The 21,129-nt window shown below is 53.1% G+C and overlaps 1 protein-coding gene and 1 long non-coding RNA gene across 2 annotated transcripts; one reads left to right on the top strand and one right to left on the bottom strand.

Moving 5' to 3' along the window:
* Positions 1 to 3,243, top strand: LOC125930649 (uncharacterized). The gene is made up of 3 exons (XR_007460194.1): positions 1 to 319; positions 731 to 914; positions 1,358 to 3,243. It is a non-coding gene; the product is annotated as an uncharacterized LOC125930649 (long non-coding RNA).
* Positions 3,244 to 10,198: 6,955 nt separating this feature from the next.
* On the bottom strand, positions 10,199 to 17,698 carry CLEC3B (C-type lectin domain family 3 member B). Its single transcript, XM_049642552.1, has 3 exons — positions 17,471 to 17,698; positions 13,736 to 13,834; positions 10,199 to 10,689 (listed from the first exon to the last, which is right to left on the bottom strand). The coding sequence occupies exons 1-3, from the start codon at positions 17,577 to 17,579 to the stop codon at positions 10,289 to 10,291; spliced, it is 609 nt and encodes a 202-aa protein (XP_049498509.1). The 5' UTR covers positions 17,580 to 17,698; the 3' UTR covers positions 10,199 to 10,288.
* Positions 17,699 to 21,129: the final 3,431 nt, after the last annotated feature.

Below are 21,129 nucleotides of genomic sequence, written 5' to 3'. Positions count from 1 at the left end.
GCCCAGCGGCCTTTGGCTGGATCTCACCGGGCGGTTGGCGCCGTTAGTCTCGCGGAGTCGAGCCTGTCGGTGTTCCTGGTTCTGAACGCCCGCCCTATCGCCATACAGTGGATAAACCGCTCTCTGGTTAGGGTGGGACAGACTGCAAGGAGACCCCGCCTGGCCCGGCCTCCGGGTAGAGGGCACTGCTCAGGGCGCAGGAACCTGTTGAAGCCACGGCAGCAAGCCAGTGAAGAAACTGCTAGGACCCCCAGGCGAGGATGTAGGCAGGTGGAGAACGAGCCGGTTCATCCATGAAACTGTCCCAAGGGCTTACCGAGTGAGTTTCTGGTGAACGTTTTCACCGCTGAAGGCAGAAGAGGTTTGCTCTAGAAGACACCCCTCTTGGTTTGGGCCCACGTTTTTTTTGGGGGGGGAGCATGCATCTATCTCCCCACCTGGGGCCCCACAGCCCTCCCTCAGTGAAAGCAGGCAGCTCGAGAGGGTGGCAGTGTGCAGGGGTTGGCGAGGCTTGGAGGCCCCGACCCCAGGCCCTGGGCAGCCCGCACACCGCCCGCCACCCCGGCCCGGTGGGCCGGGTGGGACACGCGGAACCCCTTCCAGGCACGCTTCTTTTCCTCGTCTGGGCCCTCCCAGGACCCTTTGCACTCTGCAGCCTCTACACTCCTTATTTGGCCTCTGAAGTCTCTGGAAGCCACCCTCATTATTGATCTGTCGTTTCTCCTGACAGGCCTGTGCACTTCTAAATTGCACAGCGAACCCGAGGTGGAGACTTGGGGAGAGTACCATACAAGCTGCCAGGAGGCTGGGACCTGGGGCCTGCTCTGAAGTCTAGCTTCCTTCTGAAATATCCAGGAAGGTAATAAGGGGATCCCGTGCCCATCCGAGGCTCCTCCTTCAGCTCACGCTCAGAGGTGGACTTTGAACCCCATTCCCCAGGCGTGGATGTCCCCCTCCTCTTCTCCCTGACCCTTCCTTTGGTGCCCATTTGCCCAATCTTGCCAGCCCCCCCCACCACCATTTCTCTGGTGCGGTTCTCCGTGCCTCCCCAGATCCCTTCCTTTGGCTGAGGGAGACTTCCAAGGGCAGGGGGTTCCCAGTCGGGATGGACTTGGTCTCCCCTTTTGTCTGTCTCCTACAGTTCTATTTACAGCTTTTTCCCCAGATGTTCTTGGCTCTTCTCTCTCCCTAAGATAATCCTTTCACCATCTCTTGGTTCACCTCCTCGTGTTCCCTGCACCTTCCGTCTTTCCCTCAACCTTCCGGCTCCTCCTAGCCGTGAACAAGCGGGTTTTGTGTGCCGGCCATTGGGCACAGCTTGTTGTCATCCTTGATGTGTTTAAAACTCACTTTGCAGGTCTGCGAAGGATAAATAGTTCTCCACTTTTGTCTGAATTGTTCAAGGCCACGGAGCAACTCGTTAGAATCGGAGCCACAGTCAGGAGATCCATCTACACCTCAGCTGCTGTATGGATGAAACCTCTTTTCTTGTCGTCTTGCCTACAGTTCCTTTTCTCTCCTAGGATGGTTGTGGCACCTTGGAGACAGACCCAGGAGCCAAAGTCATAGAACAGACCAGGGTCTGGCCACCTGTGGACCTCCTGTCCATGCCCATAACCAAAGACCACCAGGAACAAAGTTGGATTTACTGATTTGTTGCCGACGACGTACGGGTATAGCCGAGGAGTCCTGGGGCGTCTCAGTACGAAGGTGTTACAAGGGACTTAGAACTTGTGTTAAAAACCGTAGCGGGGGGGGGTGGAGTTTCAAGGAAGCGGGGGTTCATTCTGGACTGCATGCTTTCAGGAAGCAAGATCCATTCTGTGATTGAGCATCTCAATTTTCATAGAGAAGCTGAGACAAAGGCAGAGCTAAAACTGCGGTTGGTAACCAGACAGCCATCGCTGGGGGGCGGGGGATGTTGGGTGGTTTTTGTGGTTTGCACAGTGGCCTTCATTTTGTCTGTGCTTGGACACAAGGGTGGAATAGTCCTGTTTGGTCAGGCCTTGTCTGATGGTGGCTATCCAAGAGACTGGCTCTGTTCAGGCCTAGCTGTGAGCACCTGGCTGATCAGAGCTAGCTGCCAGGGACTACTTTTCTCTTTCTCACCGCAAAGGCAAAGCCTTGACCTTCAAGGGCCAGCCTTCTGTCCATCCTAGTCTCATATTTTCATGTTGGGATAAGGATCATCACACTGGAAAAGGAAGAGGGATGGACAAGAACAGGGAGGGGGAGTTTCCTGGGGGTGGGGGTGAAATAGCAGCCTAGCTTAGGGTGTTCATGGCTCTGTGACTTGAACGGATCCAGGGTTCCCTTCCTCTATTGGAGGAAGCTCTGATAAAGAGGTGGGGGGAGGGCAGTAAATGGCCATTCTTAGTACAGATAGTCCTCACTTAGAAACACGATCCATTCTCTTAGGAAACCTAGGTGGAGTGATCATACGTCCCAATTTTCTGGTACATTCCTGCTCTCAAGTGTTACAACTACTCGATTACTGTGGATATAGTTTTGCTACATATTTTATAGAATTCAGATTGTGTAGTGAAGGGAATCCATTACTTGTCTGACCCTATGAGGAGCAGACAGCAAAATGGAATTAGAAGTGCAAGAGATTTATTAGGGGGAACACCTGTGAGGGATCAAGGGTTTGAGGGAGCAGGAGCCGGCAGGGGGAGCCCTCTGCAGTTCGGCAAGGGGGTGGGGGGTGGAGGGGACGCTTGTGCGGGCTGACCCGGGGAGAGAGGGACTGGGTAGGGAGAACCACGGGCCGCAGTGCACTTCTGAGAAAATCTTGGCCAAGCTGCTGGGGACTCCCTATGTTTACCTGCCTCATCAGAGGAGTCCCCTTATTTAGCGGGACAGTGTGGCCTCGATGCCCCTGTCCTGCTCAGTCATTGCCCAGAGGCAGCGAGGGAAAGACTGGCCTCCTGTCCCTGGGGGGCAGCAGCCGAGGCTGGGGCTCTCTTGTAGACATCTGGGCCACCCCCCCCCCCGGGGGGCCATACATTTCTTCAGTGGACGGTTCGCTTATTTTGAGCCATTGAACCAGTTTAAGTGCCCCCAGAAGCGGGCACCAAGATGGGATTAGACATGCAAGAGATTTATTGAGGGGAATGGCCGGCAGGATGAAGGGGGGAAAGAGAAGAGAGGGAAAAAAAAAAAAAACACAAAACCCTACACAAATGTGATACAACCTGTGTACTACTGGTGAAGAAATAAATTCACAGAAGAGGGTTGTTTGTTTTTTAAGCCTCTGTTAAGTCACGTGTGCTGAACTTTGGCGTGGGAAATATGGTTTCTTCATAAACCATGGAATCTGATACCTCAAACAAGGTCTGCCTCTATTTTTTGCACGGCTCTTTTTTGTGAGGGCTTCTCAGGTATCTACGGCTCCCCAACTTCTCAGTGGGGGGCAGGGGGTGATTTTTGCCTTCCCCCAGGGGACATGTGGCAATGTCTGCAGACATTTGGGCTGTCACAGTGGAGTGGCTGGCGGGCAGATGTCAGGGAGCTGCTTAAACATCCTGCCATGTGCACACAGCAGCGCCTGTATAGCAAAGGCTCATCTGGCCTCAAAGGTCAGTACCGAAGGTGACGAACTCTCCCTTGCCGATCCTCTTTACCCTCTCGCAAAGAAACTAGCCACGTGGGCCTAGTGGGGAGACCCCCAGAGCCTGGGACCTCCTGGATAGAGATGCAGCCCCGAATCAGCTCAGAGCAAGGCAGCTGCAGGCAGCAAAAGATCTAACAGAAGACGGTGCGAGAGAAACCCAGCATCCTGCAGAAGGCCAAGGAGAACTGCTTTTCTATTTAAATAGCAACTTTCTGTTTAATGAATGCCGCAGACCCCCCAATACATTTCCAAAGCTGTAACTAAAACACATGAAATGCCTTATGTAAGTTACAGCAACTCATGTCAGTAAAATGCTTGCAAACCTGATCCACCCCCCCCCCCCCCCCCCCCGCGCTATGCTTTATATGCAGTAACCTCTGAGAGCTGTACCCACGCCTGCCTGCCCTGACATTCTGTCAGTTTTATTTAGAAGGTAATTCGAAATTCTCCCAGCCTGTCTCGCTTAACATCTGAGTTTGGGGGACTCTCAACAGAAATGGTTCTTCTAAACACTGGCTGAAAAACACTGACTTTGCTTTTTCTCCTTCCCGTTGACCCTGAGTGTTTTCTGTTTTACGTCCCAGCCAATGTGACCAGCAGCATCGAGGGAATTCCGGGACACATTGAAAAAAAATGGAAACCTGGATTCCCAGATCTGTTCCCTTCGTCCTTACTGAGGTGGTAGCACTGAGCACCAGAGGTGCAGGTGACTTCCTCCTTGACTGCAGGGCATGGACATAAAAATAACAGCACATGTTCAATGTACTTACGCCCCTGTCCAGGCTCTACCCACCTCTCCCCTGTCCTGTGCCCTGGGAGTCTGACCAGACCGCATTGCCTAGACCCAGTACTGTTAGCTGCTTTTCAGTGGGGTTCACCCAGTGAGCAGGAAGCACACTGTCAAGCTGGGAGGGTGGGCACAGGCAGGTGTTCGGCTAGTTCTCCCAGTCCCCCCTCTGTGCTCTGGGCTGCATTTCCTGGCTGTGGTTGTGTCCCCCTGCACAGAGCTCTCTTCCCATGTGCTCCTGCTCAGTGGTTCCCGGGAAGCACTATCTGGCCCCCAAGCCCCGCTGCTGATCCTTCTGCCCCACAGGGTGCTTCCTGCTGCGGCCAGGGAGCTTACTTGCTGAGAATGCCCGTATCTCTGTAAATACAGGAGTCCTCACGTCACCCAGTGGTCGTGGGACTGTAAAAATGCCCAAGCAAGCTGCAATTGTGCAAAACAACCTTCGTGATCAATGGAGTGAATTACGATCCACCTATCAAAAAGTTCGTGAACACATTAAAACCCTCTTGCTGCTGGTAAGAGAAAAGGCACAAATATTAAATACAACAGTTTGAATCACCCCCGGCACTGAGAAAGTACTTCCTCGGGAAAGTCTTGCCAGGAGGAATTTGAACAGTGCCTTGCATGTTTCTCCCCGCCGGCTAATCTTGCTATAGAGTGGGCATCTTTTCTGTGCCTCGGCAAATTGTCATACTGCTTTCTAAGTTTGGATCAGCTTCCAGCATTTATCTTACAATTTTTTTTTAATTAAGTTTATTTTGAGAGAGAGAGGGGTGGGGAGGGGCAGAGAGAAAGGAAGACAAAATCCCAAGCAGGCTTCGCACTGTCAGCATGTAACCTGACCCAGGGCTCAACCTCATGAAACCGTGCCATCAAGAGTCAGACGCTTAACCAACTGAACCACCCAGGTGCCCCTATCCTTCTTATTATTTAAAACAAAATTTTTTTAAATCAATTTTGAGAGACAGAGAGCAAGCAGGGGTGGAGCAGAGAGAGGGAGACACAGAACCTGAAGCAGGCTCCAGGCTCTGAGCTGTCGGTTCGAACTCAAACGGGTGAGATCATGACCTGAGTTGAAGTTGGACGTCCAACGGACTGAGCCACCCCGGCGTCCCCATCTTTCTTATTATTAAAGTCACAAAATACCTCCAAGAGTTCCCCTCACGTGGAACTTTGCTGGCATCACTTCTACAGGGACATCATCAGTTCTTCACTTTCTCACTTATGTATGACAAGTTGACCTTCCCTAAGTTCCTCCAGCCCCATACGGAGTCTCCAAAGGCAGCGGGGTCACTCCTCCATCAGCTGTTTCTTCTCTAACCATGCCCCCTCCCTGGTCTATATTCAGATTTCTCTGCTGCATTATTAGGGTTCATTGCTGGGCTGCATTTTCATTGGCCAGTTCCCTGTTTCAGGTCTCCGTCTTTGTAAAATGTCCCCTGGGTTCATCAGTGGGAGACAGGAAGCAACATGACTGAATACTTTGCTGTCTGTCTTGAAAGAGGTGACATGATTGGTCACCGATCACACAGCGTACCTGCTGTTCACATAGCGATTTCTGGTCTGAAGAGCCAGCAGTCCAACTACACCTTACGTTGAAGCTTGAGACAATTGCTCAGAGTGAATACACCAGTGGAATGGAGATTGGAACCATTTTGCTGTGGGACCGGCGTCATTTAAAATAATTGAAATTATCCATAATTGAAATTCATATCTGTCAGAACTGTGCAAAACGAGGGCCTCCCATAGGCCTTTCGTTACAATCCTTCTTACTGCCTGAATTGGATTCGGCTTCCTGCTGGGACCGTAAGTGATCCAGTATGCAACGAACTCTCCAGGGGAGTGAAAGAGAAAGCTTCACAGAATGCAGCCAGGGTCAGCCAAGGTATGCCCTGTGGCTTTTGACCCCAGACTGGCAATCACCGATTCTACCACCCAGGTAAGGGCAGGCAGGAAGCACCTGGGGGTTACACCTTTCTTGGTCTGGGCTCTTCAGGAAGACGGCTGCCCTGGGAGACCACGGACCCCAATCTGAGGCTGAGATGGCTGTGCTTAGGAACTAGGAATTTGTTGAAATCCCTAGGGCTTGACCCAGATGCCCAACTAAAAACAAGTCGGAAGACCCACAGCAGCAAGTTTGGGGGAACAAGATGAACAAATCATTTCTTCTTCAAAATCACTTAATTTGGCCTCCTAGTTTCTAGTTCCCTCCCACGGTCAGGCTTTGGGTCTGCAATGGCTCCATACTACAACTTCAAATGGCTAGTTACCTACCATTTACCCCTTCTTCCTTAAAGACATTTGATTTTATTTGGAGAGTGAAGGTACCTACCTAAAGGGCTGTACTTTTCCTCTTTTCTTGCAGACAGGCATTTGACAAAGTTCTGGCCTATGAAACATAAGGAAAAGAGAAGACTCCTTAAAGGGAGCTGACTGGAACTCTCTTGCCCATTCTCCATTGTCTTTTACTCGATGCCTGGAATGTGGGTAATAATGGCTGGCACTCCAGCCGCCATCATGGACCATGAGGTGACCCCAAAGACAGAAAGTGCACACTAGAATGGTTGAATGGGAAAAACAAAGGCAACCTTGAATACCCTGTGACCTAGAGATGCCATATCAGCATTGGACTATCTGCCTCCAGATTTCTGTCTTAAGGCCCTGTTATTTGGGATTTTTCATTATATGCAACGAAGTCTAATTCCAACTGGATAAACATGTCTACTTTCTAGTGAAATTAACTTATACTAACTCCTTCAAGTTGAGCCTCTGCATCCTGTCAAAATCAATATAAAACAGTAACCAGACTTCTTTTGGCCAATCCTGATTAGCGTGCATTAGGCTTAGAACGGTAGGAAATTCAGACCGAGGCAGACCGAAGAGGAAGATGTTCTGGGGCTGTTGGGCTTTTTCCAAAATCTTAACCTAATAGGTAGCTGGCTTCCCAAAGTGAGCAGTTCTCAACCGCTATTGTTTGGAATTGCCTGGAAAGCTTCAAATACTCCAGTGCTTGGGCCCACTCCCCGGAGATTTGGATTTAATTGGTCCAGCATACAGCCTGGGTTCTAATGTCTGGCCAGGGTTGAGACCCACCAACCCGACCAATATTTCAAACTGTCTGTTTGTTCGGCATCCCCAAAGCTTCTTACACACCAGGCAACACAGCATGAGGAAGAGAATAAAGGCTGATTGCACAAGAGGCCTCAATATCAGTTCCAGGAGAATATTAGGACACTTCTTTCCAGGAGAAGGTGAAGTCCTATACCCCAAATTCCTATCCTTGCTTACATACACCTTGGAAGATTCTCCAAAGTTTGTACCTCTGAGCCGGGGCCAGGACTAGTGAGGTGAGTAAAGCACCGTGTGAAGCAGTCACCCGGGGTACAAAATTTAAGGAAGCACCCAAAACAAAACAAAACACAAAAACAACCTTAGTAATCATGATAACTCATATTTCAACGTGATATTCAAAATGAGTGCAAAACAGTCCATAACACAACAGTCCAAAAACACAGAGTGCCAAAAATTAAAATAAAAACAAGAAAGGGGCGCCTGAGTGGCTCAGTCAGTTACACATCAGACTTCAGCTCAGGTCACGATCTCACCATGTGTGAGTTCGAGCCCCACGTGGCGCAGAGCCTGCTTCAGATCCTCTGTCCCCCTCTCTCTCTGCCCCTCCTCTGCTCGCTCACTCTCTCTCAAAAGCAAAGTAAACTTAAAAAAAAAAAAAACAAGATCCTGGGACAGGTGTACCCCAGTTTGCCATCCACTGGTCTCCGTGTTCCAAATGTAAGAGCATCTGTGGCCCTCCCTATTAGCGATGCATAACGATTCTCTTGGCCATACTGCCACCTGGTGCTGGAGGCGGGAAGTGCTGGCTGCCTGCCCAAGAGGCACCCGGGTGGCACCTCTCCACTAGGACCCGTGCTCACACGCAGAGGCATGGTGCCCTCTTGCGGGCAGCCACCCGCGTCAGGAACTCTGAAAAAAAACCCTGGTCACCTGCATCCTGCAGCTGAGTGGGGTAAAAAGAGCCCAAAACTCAGGGCTGCAAGGCCTAGATTTGTCTCAGCTTTGCATTTGAACAAATGGCATCAGCCTTCTGAGCCTGTCTCTACAACTGGATTGTATTACCTCTTCCCATAATTACTGAATTACGCAAGAGGCTTTCTGTGTCAGTGCCCAGCAGATTGCCTGACATGAAGTACGTACACCGATCACTATAAGCTACCTCCCCCAGCCCACCCTCCTGCCATGCAGCAAATCAAACTGTTACCAATTCATTCCTGAAGGCAAGATACACTAAAAAACCGCCAGGGAGAAAAAGGTGGTGTGGACGTCCAGACTGTGGAATGATACCAGGACTGATGGGACAAGGAAGACTTCCCCTAGGGAGGTGTCTCCTAGGGAGGTCACACCAGGAGCTGGCCAGTAGCCTTTGGGGGGGGAGGGTGTCACTGCACCACTTTTCTATTGTTTTATTTCCAGAAGGTTCCAGTACATGGAGCAAACAAACATCACAGCGGTGGTGGAAAGGCCAAGGCCTTTGGAATCAGCCCTGGGTTAAATCCTGGCTCTGCCATTTACTCGCTGGGTGACCCCAAAGGAAGTCACTTAACTTCCCTGAGCTTAAGCTTCCTTTTCTACAAAATGGGGATAATAGCACATCCTGTCCTGGGGGGACAAGATTAAATAAAGCAACATACTTAAAATTCCTGTACTCTGGTGGGCTCAGCAAGTGGTGGGTGTCATTGCTAGCGTGGAGCTTCCTGTAAGGAGTGGGAAGGAGACAGACCAGTTAGGCAGTATTGGCAATTGTCAAATCGGCCCCCAGGGTGTGCTGGGGGAGGACAGGAATGCAAATTTTCTTGCGGGCACCCTCCTCTCTCATCCCCCACCCCAACCCCTCAGCCCTCAGCAGGACTCAGATGTCGGGGGCATCCCAGAAATGGATCCACAGCGGGAGGGATTGCAGGGGGTCGGGGAGTCTCCCCTTTTCTGGAGCTGGGGAGGGGATGATGGATTCCAGCACGTGGAAGTGGAGTTTCCAAAAGGAAGCCTGGACATCGGAATCAGGGCAGTAAGCTAGACAGCAACATTGCGCCAGCGTCAATTTCCCGATTTTGATAATGGTGCTGTGCTTATGTAAGAAAATGTTCTTGTTCTCAGGAAGTAAATACCCGGAAGCATTTAGGGGTCAAGGGGTATCATGTCTGCACTTTACTGCCAAATGGTCCAGAAGAAAATACAAGGATAAAGCAAATATGGGGAAATGTTCATTTTTGGAAGATGTGGAGGAGGGGGACCTGGGAATTCTTGCAACTTTTCAGTAAGTAGGAAATTAAACGAGAAAATGTCACGCAAAGAAAAGAGGCAGCTGTAGTCGGGGGGATCTAAGTCTCCCCTCATTTTCCATCCTCCTGCAGAGAAACCCTTCGTGGTGTGAACCGTGTGTGTCCAGCTCACCTTCCCTCTCCTCTCCTCTCCCCCTCTGCCCCTCCCCTCTCCCCTCCTCCTTTCTCCTCCCTTCTTTATACTCTCCCCTCCCCCTCCTCCACTTCGTCCCCTTCTCTCCCATCCTCCCTTCCTCCCTGCCTCCGCCTCTCCCCTCTCCCCTCCTCCCTTCTCCTCCCCTCCTTCTACTTTCCCCTCCCCCTCCTCCACCTCCTCTACTCCCCTCCCATCCTCCCTTCTTCCCCTCGTCCTTCCTCCTTCCTTCCCACCCTCCTCCTCCCCTCCCCCCACCTCTCCGGAGCTCCTCGCCCGGTGGGCCCAACACAGACACAGCCACTCCGGGTCCAGAGGTACCGACTTTATTTGCACCACCGACCGGGGATCCGGGCTGGGCGCCCCGGTCCCCGCAACCCCCCTCCCCTGCCCACCGTCGGCTACACGATGGCGAACTGGCAGATGTAGGGCAGCTTGTCCCGGCAGCGCTTGTCGAACCACTTGCCGTTGGCCGCGCCGGACAGGGCGGCGCAGTTCTCGACCTTACCGCCGTCGGGCTGCGCCGTGATCTCCGTCTCCCAGTTCTTGTAGGCGATGTGGCCGCCGGTCATGTCCACCCAGGTGCCCTCGGCCGCCATGTCATTGAGGCCCAGCCAGATCTCGGCCTCGGCGCCCACGCTCTGGCGCAGGTACTCGTAGAGGGCGTCGTTCTCCGAGCCTGTCTGCGGGGTGCCCAGCGTGCCCCCGCGTGAGATGCAGTCCTCACTCGCCTCGTGGAAGGTCTTCGCCTGGGTGAAGGCCAGGAAGCACTTCATGTGCACCTTGGTGCCCTTCAGGCAGACTGCAGGGGGCAGAGATGGCCATCACCCAAGGTCTGCAGGTTCCTGAGCCCAAGGCCAACCTCCAGGGCCAGGCCCACTCTCCTGCGGTTCCCGCCCGGCCACCCCGATGGCCCTGGAGAGCCCCCAGGGGGCACCAGAAGGGGTGCCGTGATGGACACCGATGCAGAGCCCTCGTCCCCATGCCAGAGGTGGTAAGGCTAGCCTTTCAGCTGCAGACAGCCCCTAGCTCAAGGTCAGGGCCCTTCCTGCGTGCCACCTCCAAGGCCTGGGGCACGCGGGAGTGTAAAGGCGGGGACATCTCTGCCCGAAGCGGGGGAATTCTGGAAGGCCCTGTCAGCTTGGGAGGCCGTGAACCTCCTAGGAATCAGCAGGCATGGTGTGGGGGCGGTGTTTGGACTGCCATATGTCAGAGACGTTGTGCCAGGAGGTCCCCACCACATCCTCACCTCAGGGGGCAAGTGGCACACGGGTTACACGGACTTTGTCCAAGCACAAAGCTTAGACATGAGAGAGAGAGACTTAGGGCCTGTTGTGCAATCTGCCCACGCACCTCCCACTGCACAGAGGAGGAAACGGACAGCCAGAATGGCACTGTGCTCATTGGGAACATTCCCTCGGTGTTCCCGGATACTGCCACCAACAACGGCTGATCCAACCAACATCGGTTCCCAACTCCTCTCTCTCTTGTCTGCCTCGACTACGGAGGCTGGAAAAGCTTCCTTCTTGTAATGAAGCTACTGGTGGTCCTACAATAGAGCTCTAATCAGCAAGATGGGAATAGAAGACCTCCATTTTCCTGGTAAATGGCTGGTCCATTCTTTCTCCATCTTGCCTCAAAATGCACTCATGATGCCTGGAATTGGAGCAGCCATCTTGCGGCCGTGAGGCAAAGCTTCTGAACAAAAGCTCAACAGCTACCCTCTTTCAGACTCCCTTTTTGTTTAATCTACTATGAGGTGTTCTATAACTGGAAGCCAAATCATGGTAGACCCTTCCCTTTCTAGAACTCCCTGACCCCGGCTGCTATGTTAAGCTGGTTGAAGAAAATCATTTCTCTTCAGAAATTTAGTGAGTGCTGAGGGCGGGGGTGGCTCAGTCGGTTGGACATCTGACCTTGGCTCAGGTCAGGATCTCACAGTTTGTGGGTTCGAGCCCCGCGTTGGGCTCTGTGCTGACACCTCAGAGCCTGGAGCCTGCTTCAGATTCTGTGTCTCCCTCTCTCCCTGTCCTTCCCCACCCCCTCTCAAAAATAAAGAAACATTAAAAAAAATTTTTTTTTAGCAATTTGCTGAGTGCTGATATGTGGCAGGCACTATGTTGGGCAAGTTGGTGGAAGAGATAAGGTCGTCAAATGCAAACATGGTCCCTGTGTCCCTGGGGCTTATCATCTAGCAAAGGAGGCAGACGTAAATCAACCAATGAATATAGCATTACAAACTGCAGTAAATGTGATGAAGGAAAGAACATCATTTTGTGAGGATGATAACTGAGGAGACTGATTGAGACAAGGGACGAGAGAGTCCTGAGACAGTGATGCCAGAAGCACGTATTAGGTGGATCTTGGGAGAGCAATTCAAGCTGCCGGAACAGCATGGACAAAGGCCCTGCGGTAGAAGGAACAGAGCGTGGCACTTCAGCGGGCCAGAAGGATGGCCGGTGTGGAGGCTGAAAGGAAAGATCTTGGTGGGAGGAAGCGTGCGCAAACCACCCAGTGAGAAGGATCTGGAGGTCTCCGAGGACGCACGAGGGGAGGGGAGATCCAAGGCTCAGGAGCTGGATGCACCTCGGTCACCCTAAGGGAGAGGGTGGCTGTGAGCACAGGGAGGTTGGCAGATTTCCTAAGAAGGGACCGAGGTGATTCCCAGATGAGAACCTGAGAGGCAGCGGAGCAGAGCTAAGAGCGACACTCTGCTCCTTCTGACAGTTGGCAAGACCCTCAGCTTCTTGGTGGAAAATGGAGGTGGGGTCCTAGTCATAAGCCCCGCTACGTGGCTTTTCTGTGGAGAAGGAGTTCACGTACAAAAAGCACTTGGAACAGTGCCAGGCGCGCAGCAAACTCACGTTGTAAGCGTAATCTATTACCATTAGCCTGGTTCTCTGGGGCAAGGTCGCAAAGGAGTAGGCGAGTCTGAGCCGCTATGAAAGGAACGTGGTTGAGAGAGACTATGTGGCCCAGGTAGAGCTGGGGCAGGTGGCGGAGCCCTGACCTCGCCCCCAGGCTCTGGGGCTGTGTGACTGGGTCCATCCTTGCTTGTCTGGTTAGCGCAGGGCCAGGCAGACCAAAACCCACCCTCCCTCCCACCCAGCCTGCGCAGGCTGCTTGCATTCAGACCCGAATCTGCACTAACCGGCCAGGTGAGTGTGGGCAAGGAAAAGGACCTGTCTCTGCCTTGGTTTCCCCATATTCATTTTTTTTTTAATTTACTTATTTATTTGGAGAGAGAGAAAGAGAGAGAGAGAGCAGGACGAGCAGAGGGAGAGAATCCCAAGCAGCCTCCACACCGTCAGCACGAGGCAGGGCTTGAACCCACGAACCGTGAGGTCATGATCTGACTCGGAATCAAGAGTCAGCTGCTCAACCAACGGAGCCACCCAGCCGCCCCTAGGTTTCCTTAAAATGGCTGTGATAAACCCTGCCTCAGCATCATTACGATGAGCAAGAGTGACAGCTTCAGCAAATGTGCTGACACGCGGGGGAGGCAAGCCAACTGCCCCTTAGGGCTGTGGGGGCTGGCTGAGGGGACGGTCCTCTGGGAGCTCTTTAGGAAGGCTGCTGGCTGGCTCCACAGTGCTCCTGGGGCCACGGTTCCGGTGGGTGGTAATGCGCTTCCTGGGGGAGAGTCTTTGTCCTTTGAGAACATTCCCGTTTGCACACACGTCAGGGGACCTGCCCAAGAGGAAGCGGGCCGAGGAGGGGGTTCCCTGAGCCCCTCGGCTCTTGGCCTACAGCCGGGGCCCCGGTACTGGCCGCAGGCACACTGCTGGCTGCCGCCTGAGCCCTCCTCTGGCCCACACCTGCCCGGAGAGGCTGTCGTCCGCACTCACCTGTCTGCAGGGCCTGTTGCTCCTTCAGCAGGGCCACCTCCTGGGCCAGGTTGTCCAGCTGGCTCTTAAGCTCCTCAAACATCTTTGGACTCACGACATCTAGGATGGAGACAATCACAGACGCGTGAGGAAGGCAGTTAAGGATGCGGGCCGGCAAGGACGGCGTGGGATAAACGCTACCTGTATCCACCACAAGGGGACAAAGGAAAGGACACCCCTAGACCTTGATATCTTGGACTACTTTCTCTCTGTCCCCATTGGTGGTAGCCTAAGTCCCTGTGATTTTCCATCTGCTGGGGGGAGGGGACCCATCCTTCACTTGCTCCTCCGTAAGTGAGACCTGTACATTTGTTTAGGAATATTGCTGGGGTTCAGATGGGGTCGGGGTTGGCAGGGGCTGGGGGTGCACGCCCAACGCTGCTCCCAGCTGCAGAGGAGAACAAAGCATAGGAAGCAGAGCCAGATGCCCTTGAGCCCTGCCAAGTTCACCCCCCTAGGCTGGAACAACAGGACGCGGCCCAGCAGGGCACATGCTCCAGCCTGGGGGCTGAGTGTGACAGCACAGGTGCGTGGGCTCTGAGGTCACAAGGCCGTGAGCGGCCTGGGGCGAGTTGCTCAGTCTCTCCGAAGTCAGTTTCCTTATCTGCGAAATGGGATGCTAACGGCCCCCACCTCACCTCGGAAGACTCCGAAGAAGACTAGAGCCTAAGAGAAACAAAGGGTGTGAACAGTGCTTGTCTCTTAAATCAACCCTACTGACCAGGGGTGATGCATCTCTCTTCTATGGCACCGCATCACAAACAGCAAACCGAAGACAGGAGGAAGCAACTCGCCTAAGATCTCAGAGCCAGCAGCAGGCAGGGCTGGCCCGAACCCAGGTCCGCCAGGCTCCAAGCTGGGCCTTCCCCACCCTTGTGACAGCACACGAGTAGGTTCCTGACCTGAGCCATCCTGAGCACAAAGGCCCGTTGGGAGCTGGCTATGCGTGGGCCGACAGGGGCAGGTGGGAAGTATCTTCCTGTGTGTGTGTGTGTGTGTGTGTGTGTGTGTGTATGAAGGCTCTGTGGGTGGACCCTGGTCTTACTGAAATCCCAGGGGCTTCAGGAAAGGCTGCAGGGCTTGGGGTAGAGGGTGGGGAAGCGCTTCTGTGGTCCATTTAGCTGTGCCTGCATAAAGTCCAAGGTCACAAGCGATGAGGTCAGAGCCTTTGTCCACCCATAAGAGGCTTTTGCAAGGGAATCGCAGGAAACAAATGTGAGCAAGAAACATACTTGTATGTGCAGAATTTAGTGATGTAACTTATTAAATATGAGGAAAATAACACCCAGATGAGCAAGGCAATAAAAGGGAGTGTTTGAGGCCTGCAGACTAGCCTGGTGGGGTTATGTGTGCTTCCTGCTGGGCTTCTGCCTCGGCCGGTTCACTCGTTCCTGGGATCCTCAATCCTGGCGGCTCCTTGGAATCACTGGAGATTTGGGGAAGACACAGATGCCTCCTGCCTCCTGCCCTCCCCCCCTGCATCCAGCATTTCCAGGGGTGGGGCCCAGGCTCCTGGACTGTAATGTATTCCCCCGCCCCCAGATGGCGCTGGTGCCCGAGTGAGAACCACCAAGGTTTTTGTTCCGATTTGCACCTTAAGAGCAGGCTGGCGATCCTTTGTTAGGATGCTCAGCACATGTATTGGCCCCCGTGGAGAAGCATTCTGGAAGCATTTGCTGTGTATGTGGGCAATCGGTGGGAGGAAGAAAAACCAGGGTGAGTCAGAACACTGAAGCGGGGCTCAGGGAGAGGCCGGGACTGTGGTCACTGTCAGCTGTTCTGCAGGCCTCCAGGGTCCAGGGCCTCCAGGGGCCGCCACGGAGACCACCTGGGGCCAGGATTCGAGTGCGACAGCTGGAGAGGGCCAAGGCATCATCTGGTCTGACCTCCTTTCTCAAATGACAAAACACATGGTTCACGTGATTAAATAAATACTAAATCTTTGGTAGTTGAGAAATCAGCAACTCTTTCCACATGAAAAAATCCTATAATTTGCCTTTGGAACTGTGTGTCCTTTACAAAGATCTCTACGTGGCAGTTTTAGCCAATGCTCATGGACACAACCATGCAGGGTATTGACTCTTCTCTTTTTACTGACAATTTTGGAGAAGGTAATACCTGCATATAACTTTTTAAAAACCCAAACCGTTCAAAATATCGGTCTCCTTTCCAACTGAGCTTGCTGTCAGCTACCCAGTTTTTCTTCCCAGAGGTAATCACTGTCACTAACTCTTGTGGAGCCTTCCAGAAAAATTCTACCCATATAAAAGTAAATGTGTATGTGTATATAAATCTGCTTTTCAAAATAAATGCCAGCAGGGTATCCATTCTGTTTTGAACTTTTAAAAAATGTCTATTTATTTTGCGAGACAAAGAGAGAGTGCAGGGGAGGGGCAGAGAGAGAGGGAAAGGGAAAATTCCAAGCAGGCTCTGCACTGTCAGCACAGAGACTGACGCGGGGCTCGAACCCACAAACCGTGAAATCATGACCTGAGCTGAAGTTAAGAGTCAGATGCTTAGGGCACCTGGATGACTCAGTTGGTTAAGTCTCCAACTTCAGCTCAGGTCATGGTCTCTCGGTTCATGAGTTCAAACCCCGAGTTGGGCTCTGTGCTGATAGCTCAGAGCCTGGAGCCTGCTTCGGATTCTGTGTCTCCCTCTCTATCTGCCCTTCCCCCCCCCCCCCCGCTCTCTCTCTCTCTCTCTCAAATATAAATAAACGTTAAAAAAAAGAGTCAAATGCTTCACCAACTGAGCCACAGCCCTGTGGGTCTCCACTGTCCTGAGGCACCTTTCCACACTCCGCCAGTCCCTGGCCAATGGGCAGCTGTCGTTTACAGAGGAGGCTCAGAGAGGGGCCGGAATGTGGCCCACGCCCCCTTGCCTTGCCTTTTCCATGCTCTTGGCTCCAGCCTGTCTGTTTCTCTGCCTAAATCCACAATCTCATCCCCTGGAACTCTCTCTCTCGGAGCCTCTGAGCCCTATGGGGGTGACAGCCCGGTTCATTGCCATGGCATTTCACTAATGTTGTCTCAACACAGCCTGGGGTGACCTCACCACAGGCAGGGCTCCAAGGGCAGGCCGTGCAGCAGCCAAGGCGACCCAAAGATACCCCAAACCCAGAGGCAACAGAAGGAACACGAACCCGTTTCTGGTGTCCTCGTTGGGGGTTGCACATTTTTATTTCCTCAAGGATGTGAGACGCACTATCACACAGAGAATTAACTTGGTCCTTTTATTCCACCCCCCGCACCTAAAGTATATCCCACGCGCCAGGCACTGGGCCCACTTGCATGTTTGGGATCATGAAATCCTAACCAGAAGCCTTTCAGCAAATGCCACGCTCCCCATTTTGGAGCTGAGTGACCGCAGTTTCGGAGATCACAAAACAGCCCGCTGGCACTGCCAGACCAGAGGTTTGATTTCTTCAACGTATTTGGGGCGGGGGTGGGGAGTGGATGTCAGTTTAGGTGATCTGGAAGGTTCTTTCCCAATCTGAGAGTCAACGATGCTTACGATGCTGACAACCGCCCCCGGTATTGGAGAAGTCTCCCCGGGCTCCAAGCGTACCTCACTAAGGTTCCCGGGACTTATGAAGAAGGAAAATGAAGGTGGGGAGGAAAGCAGGAAGAGCAGAAAAGGACAGGGTGACCAGCTCCCTGGAAGATGGGGGAGGCGCCCTGTCCCCCTCCTTACCTTTCCTGATGTTTGCAGCCTTCTTGACCTTGGGGGTTGGCGGCTCGGTGGTGACCTGGGTCAGGAGGGAGAAGAGGCAGAGGAGCAGGTAGGCCCCCCACAGCTCCATGCTGCTGCACTGGCCTGGGTCGGAGAGCAGTGGCGGCCGCGGCCCAGCCCACACGTCTTAAGGCAGCGGCCACAGGGACTTCTGTCCAGGAAACCCTCCCAGACTTGGCTGCGGGCGTGCCAAGAAAGAAAAAAAAAAAAGCCTGCAAAAAAGGAAGGCCTGGGAGAGCCTCACTGCCCAGGGAACACCCACCCGGCATCCTGGCCCTGCCTTCTAAAACAGAATCCCTATTTTCTAGGATTCTGAAAAAGACACAATACTTGTCAGAGCTCACTCACATCTGCAGAGCAGTTACCTTGGGCAAGTGCAGGGTCGTGTGCTCCCCTGGCATTAGCTCATGGACGGCTCGTACCGGCAACACGAGGGAGGTACTGTCATCTCCCCAGTTTCTAGTTGAGGAAACTGAGGCCCAGAGAGTGAAGGAATCTGCCCCAGCTACGCAGGGGCAGTGCCGGTGTTTGAACCCAAATGGGGGGACTCCAAGACTTACCAGTTCTGGAGGCCTCTTTCCAGCGTGGCCTGGGGCTGAGTGCCTGATTGCGTAGAATGTTATGATCGAGGCGCCTGGACGGCTCAGTCAGTTAAGCATCCGACTCTTGGTGATGGCTCAGGTCACGATCTCGTGGTTCGTGGGATTGAGCCCCGCATCGGGATCTGCACTGCTGGTGGCGGGCCTGCTTGAGAGTCTTTCTCTCCCTCTGTCTCTGCCCCTACCCCACTCGTGTGTTCTCTCTCCCTCAAAATAAATAAATAAACTTAAAAAAAAAGAAAAAAAAAAAGCATTCAACTCTTGATTTCGGCTCAGGTCGTGAGTTCAAGCCCCGAGTCGGGCTCTGGGCTGACAGTGCAGAGCCTGCTTGGGATTCTCTCTCTCTCCCGCTTTCTCTGCCCTTCCCCACCCCCCTTGCAAAATAAATAAATAAACTTTAAAAAAAAAAAAAAAAAGAATGTTTGTTGTGATTATTTTGCAGTTCTGTCCCTAGACGCTTGGTGCGTTTTTGGTTAAGAATATAAGGAAGTCCTCTCCTTTCTTCACATTCTGTTTCTTGACCATCCCATCCTGAAGCAGAGGTGGCCACAGGGGGAGAGTGGAAGGTGTGGTGCCCCAGAGAGGGAGCGGGGAGAAAAGAATATCCTGGCCCTGCAGGGTGCAGAGGGGCATGGGGGATGGGAGCAGAGGCCCTGCATGGAGTCCAAGCCAGGGGAGGAGGGGATCCTGCACAGGAGGTGGGGGTGGCAGGGATTGAGAGGTAGGGTACATACAGGGGCACCCGTCGAATAAGCACATCTATCAAAGACAACGGGAACCAGGTTTCTCATGATCAGAGAAGTACAAATATGGAGACAGAGACAACGAGAATGAATTGTATGGTGTAGAATGAAAATCAAAGCTATGGATGTGTCAGGGTGGACTTCAACATATAAAGACGAACCCATACATTTAACAGAAGGAGTTATTTTTTATTTTTTTAATGTTTATTTATTTTTGACGGAAGGAGAGAGAGAGAGACAGACAGAGCATGAGTCGGGGAGGGGCAGACAGAGAGGGAGACATAGAATCCGAAGCAGGCTCCAGGCTCCGAGCTGTCAACACAGAGCCCGACAGGGGGCTCGGACACACAAACTTCGAGATCATGACCTGAGCCAAAGTTGGCTGCTGAGCCCACTGGGCTACCCAGGTGCCCCACATTTTCTTAAGATACCTTTCCTTGTTGACGCTGAGGTCTTTAATCCGTACATTTAGATGGAAATGTGCACATCTGTTCCCTAGCCATCCCTGGAGGGCCGTGGAGCAGGGACCCCTCCTCCAAGGCCTCGAGCCCTCCTAGCCTCCAAGTACTGGCTTCGAAACACAGCTTCCCACGAAAAGCCACCAGAGCACCTGGGAGACAGGCCCGATTCCAGGGCTGGGGCAGGGAAAGTCGAAGAGGAGCCCGGAACAACTTGTTTGGCCAGATAGCAGGAAAGTGCTTAAGGAATGATGGGAACGTGCCAGCAGCACAGGGAGCCAGCTCGGGGGAGCTTCCGGGGGGCCGAAAGTCAGCAAAAGAGCGATAGCAACACGGAGTAGGAGAGCTGAGCACGCACATACGTAAATAAGCAAATGAATCCACTGCAAATCTGATGAAGAACGGGCTCTATTCATAGACTCAAATTACTTGGCCACAAAATACTTATCACTTACCAAGAGAGAAAAAGAGAAAGCGCACGGGGAAGGAGCCTGGCAGCCACCAACCTTCGTCAAGTGAGCAGAGTAAAAGCATCAGGGATCTAGGGACAGACAGAAAGCACGCAGACCCCCACCCCCACCCCCATGTCCAGGAGATTCCTGCCAAAGAAACATCACACGGACCCAACTGAGCGGCCTTCTGCAAAACTGTGCTCTTTCAAACTGGCCAGACTGTGATTGAGGAACCATCTCGGACTGAAGGAGACTGAAGGCACAGAACAGCAGACGCAGCCTGGGATTCTGGTCCCTTCCGCTCGCAAGGGTGCCACCGAACCAGTCAGAGAAACCCGAGCAGCACGTGGTTGTGACGTGTCCCTGCTGCTGTCCCGAATTGGACGGTGAGCTGTGATTCCGTAGGACGGATTCAGTGGCCTTGCCTGGAGTAGACACACACTGTCAGATGAAGCCAGTGATGGGGCATCGGGCTGACAACTTACAAACGACTAAGGGGGCAAATGGTCTTCCTGCTGGAATTGACGGTTTTCTGTGAGCTTAAGATTGTTCAAAAAGAAAATACAGTACTATGTAATTTGGGCTTTTCTTCCAGGGAGCCTGCCTTAACCCCACCAGATTTTGGCAGGGACCTGTCTGTGGCAGGGCGGGGCTGGCCCCAGGCACTGTGGTGGCCCAGGGCGGGAGCCGGGGGGCAGGCAGCAAGCACTGGGGGACCCTTTGGTGACACCGTGCTCCCCATCTCCTGTGCTCAGGGCAGGAGAGGATTTTAGAGGTGCAGCTGGGCCCTCGGGGAGACAAGTTGGGGCCACGGAGCACCCAGTCCAAAAGGGAGCCTTGCTTCCTGGAACTCTGGGTGGGTAGCACGTGGCAAAAGAAAACGACTGATCTTTTTTTCTCTTACTAACTCCTTTGCTGTCCTGGTTTTCTCACCTTGGTTCTTCGGCAGCAGGGAAATGGAAGAAGTTTGTTCCCAACACGGGGCAGCCAGAGGTACCACGTTCATCACCATGAGCTTGGCTGTAGAGGCCTTGCCCTAGGTATACTGGGGAGGAGGCCCCTGAAAAGCTCTGCCGTGGCAATTCAGAAAACTGGAGCCCCTTGCTCCGTGTCTTGTCACGCAGGAGCCACACAGGAGCCACGCTGTGCCAGGACACGGCTGGAACTGTTAGCGTCCCATTAGTCCCTCATTCCCTCCGTGATGTGCCTGGGCATCGGGGGTTCAATATGAGGGGCCCGCTGTGCCATTGGGACTGAGGGACTACGCTGGGGTCTCCCAGGGCACCTGACGGGGTGGGGCGCGGGGGTGGGAAGGAAGGCAGCCCCCAGCTGGGGGGGGGGGGACCACAGAGGGAAGGGGAGAGGACA

The sequence above is a fragment of the Panthera uncia genome, chromosome A2 (assembly GCF_023721935.1).
Source record: "Panthera uncia isolate 11264 chromosome A2, Puncia_PCG_1.0, whole genome shotgun sequence".
NCBI classification, from domain to species: Eukaryota; Metazoa; Chordata; class Mammalia; order Carnivora; family Felidae; genus Panthera; species Panthera uncia.
This window is presented reverse-complemented; position numbering and strand designations above follow the sequence as displayed.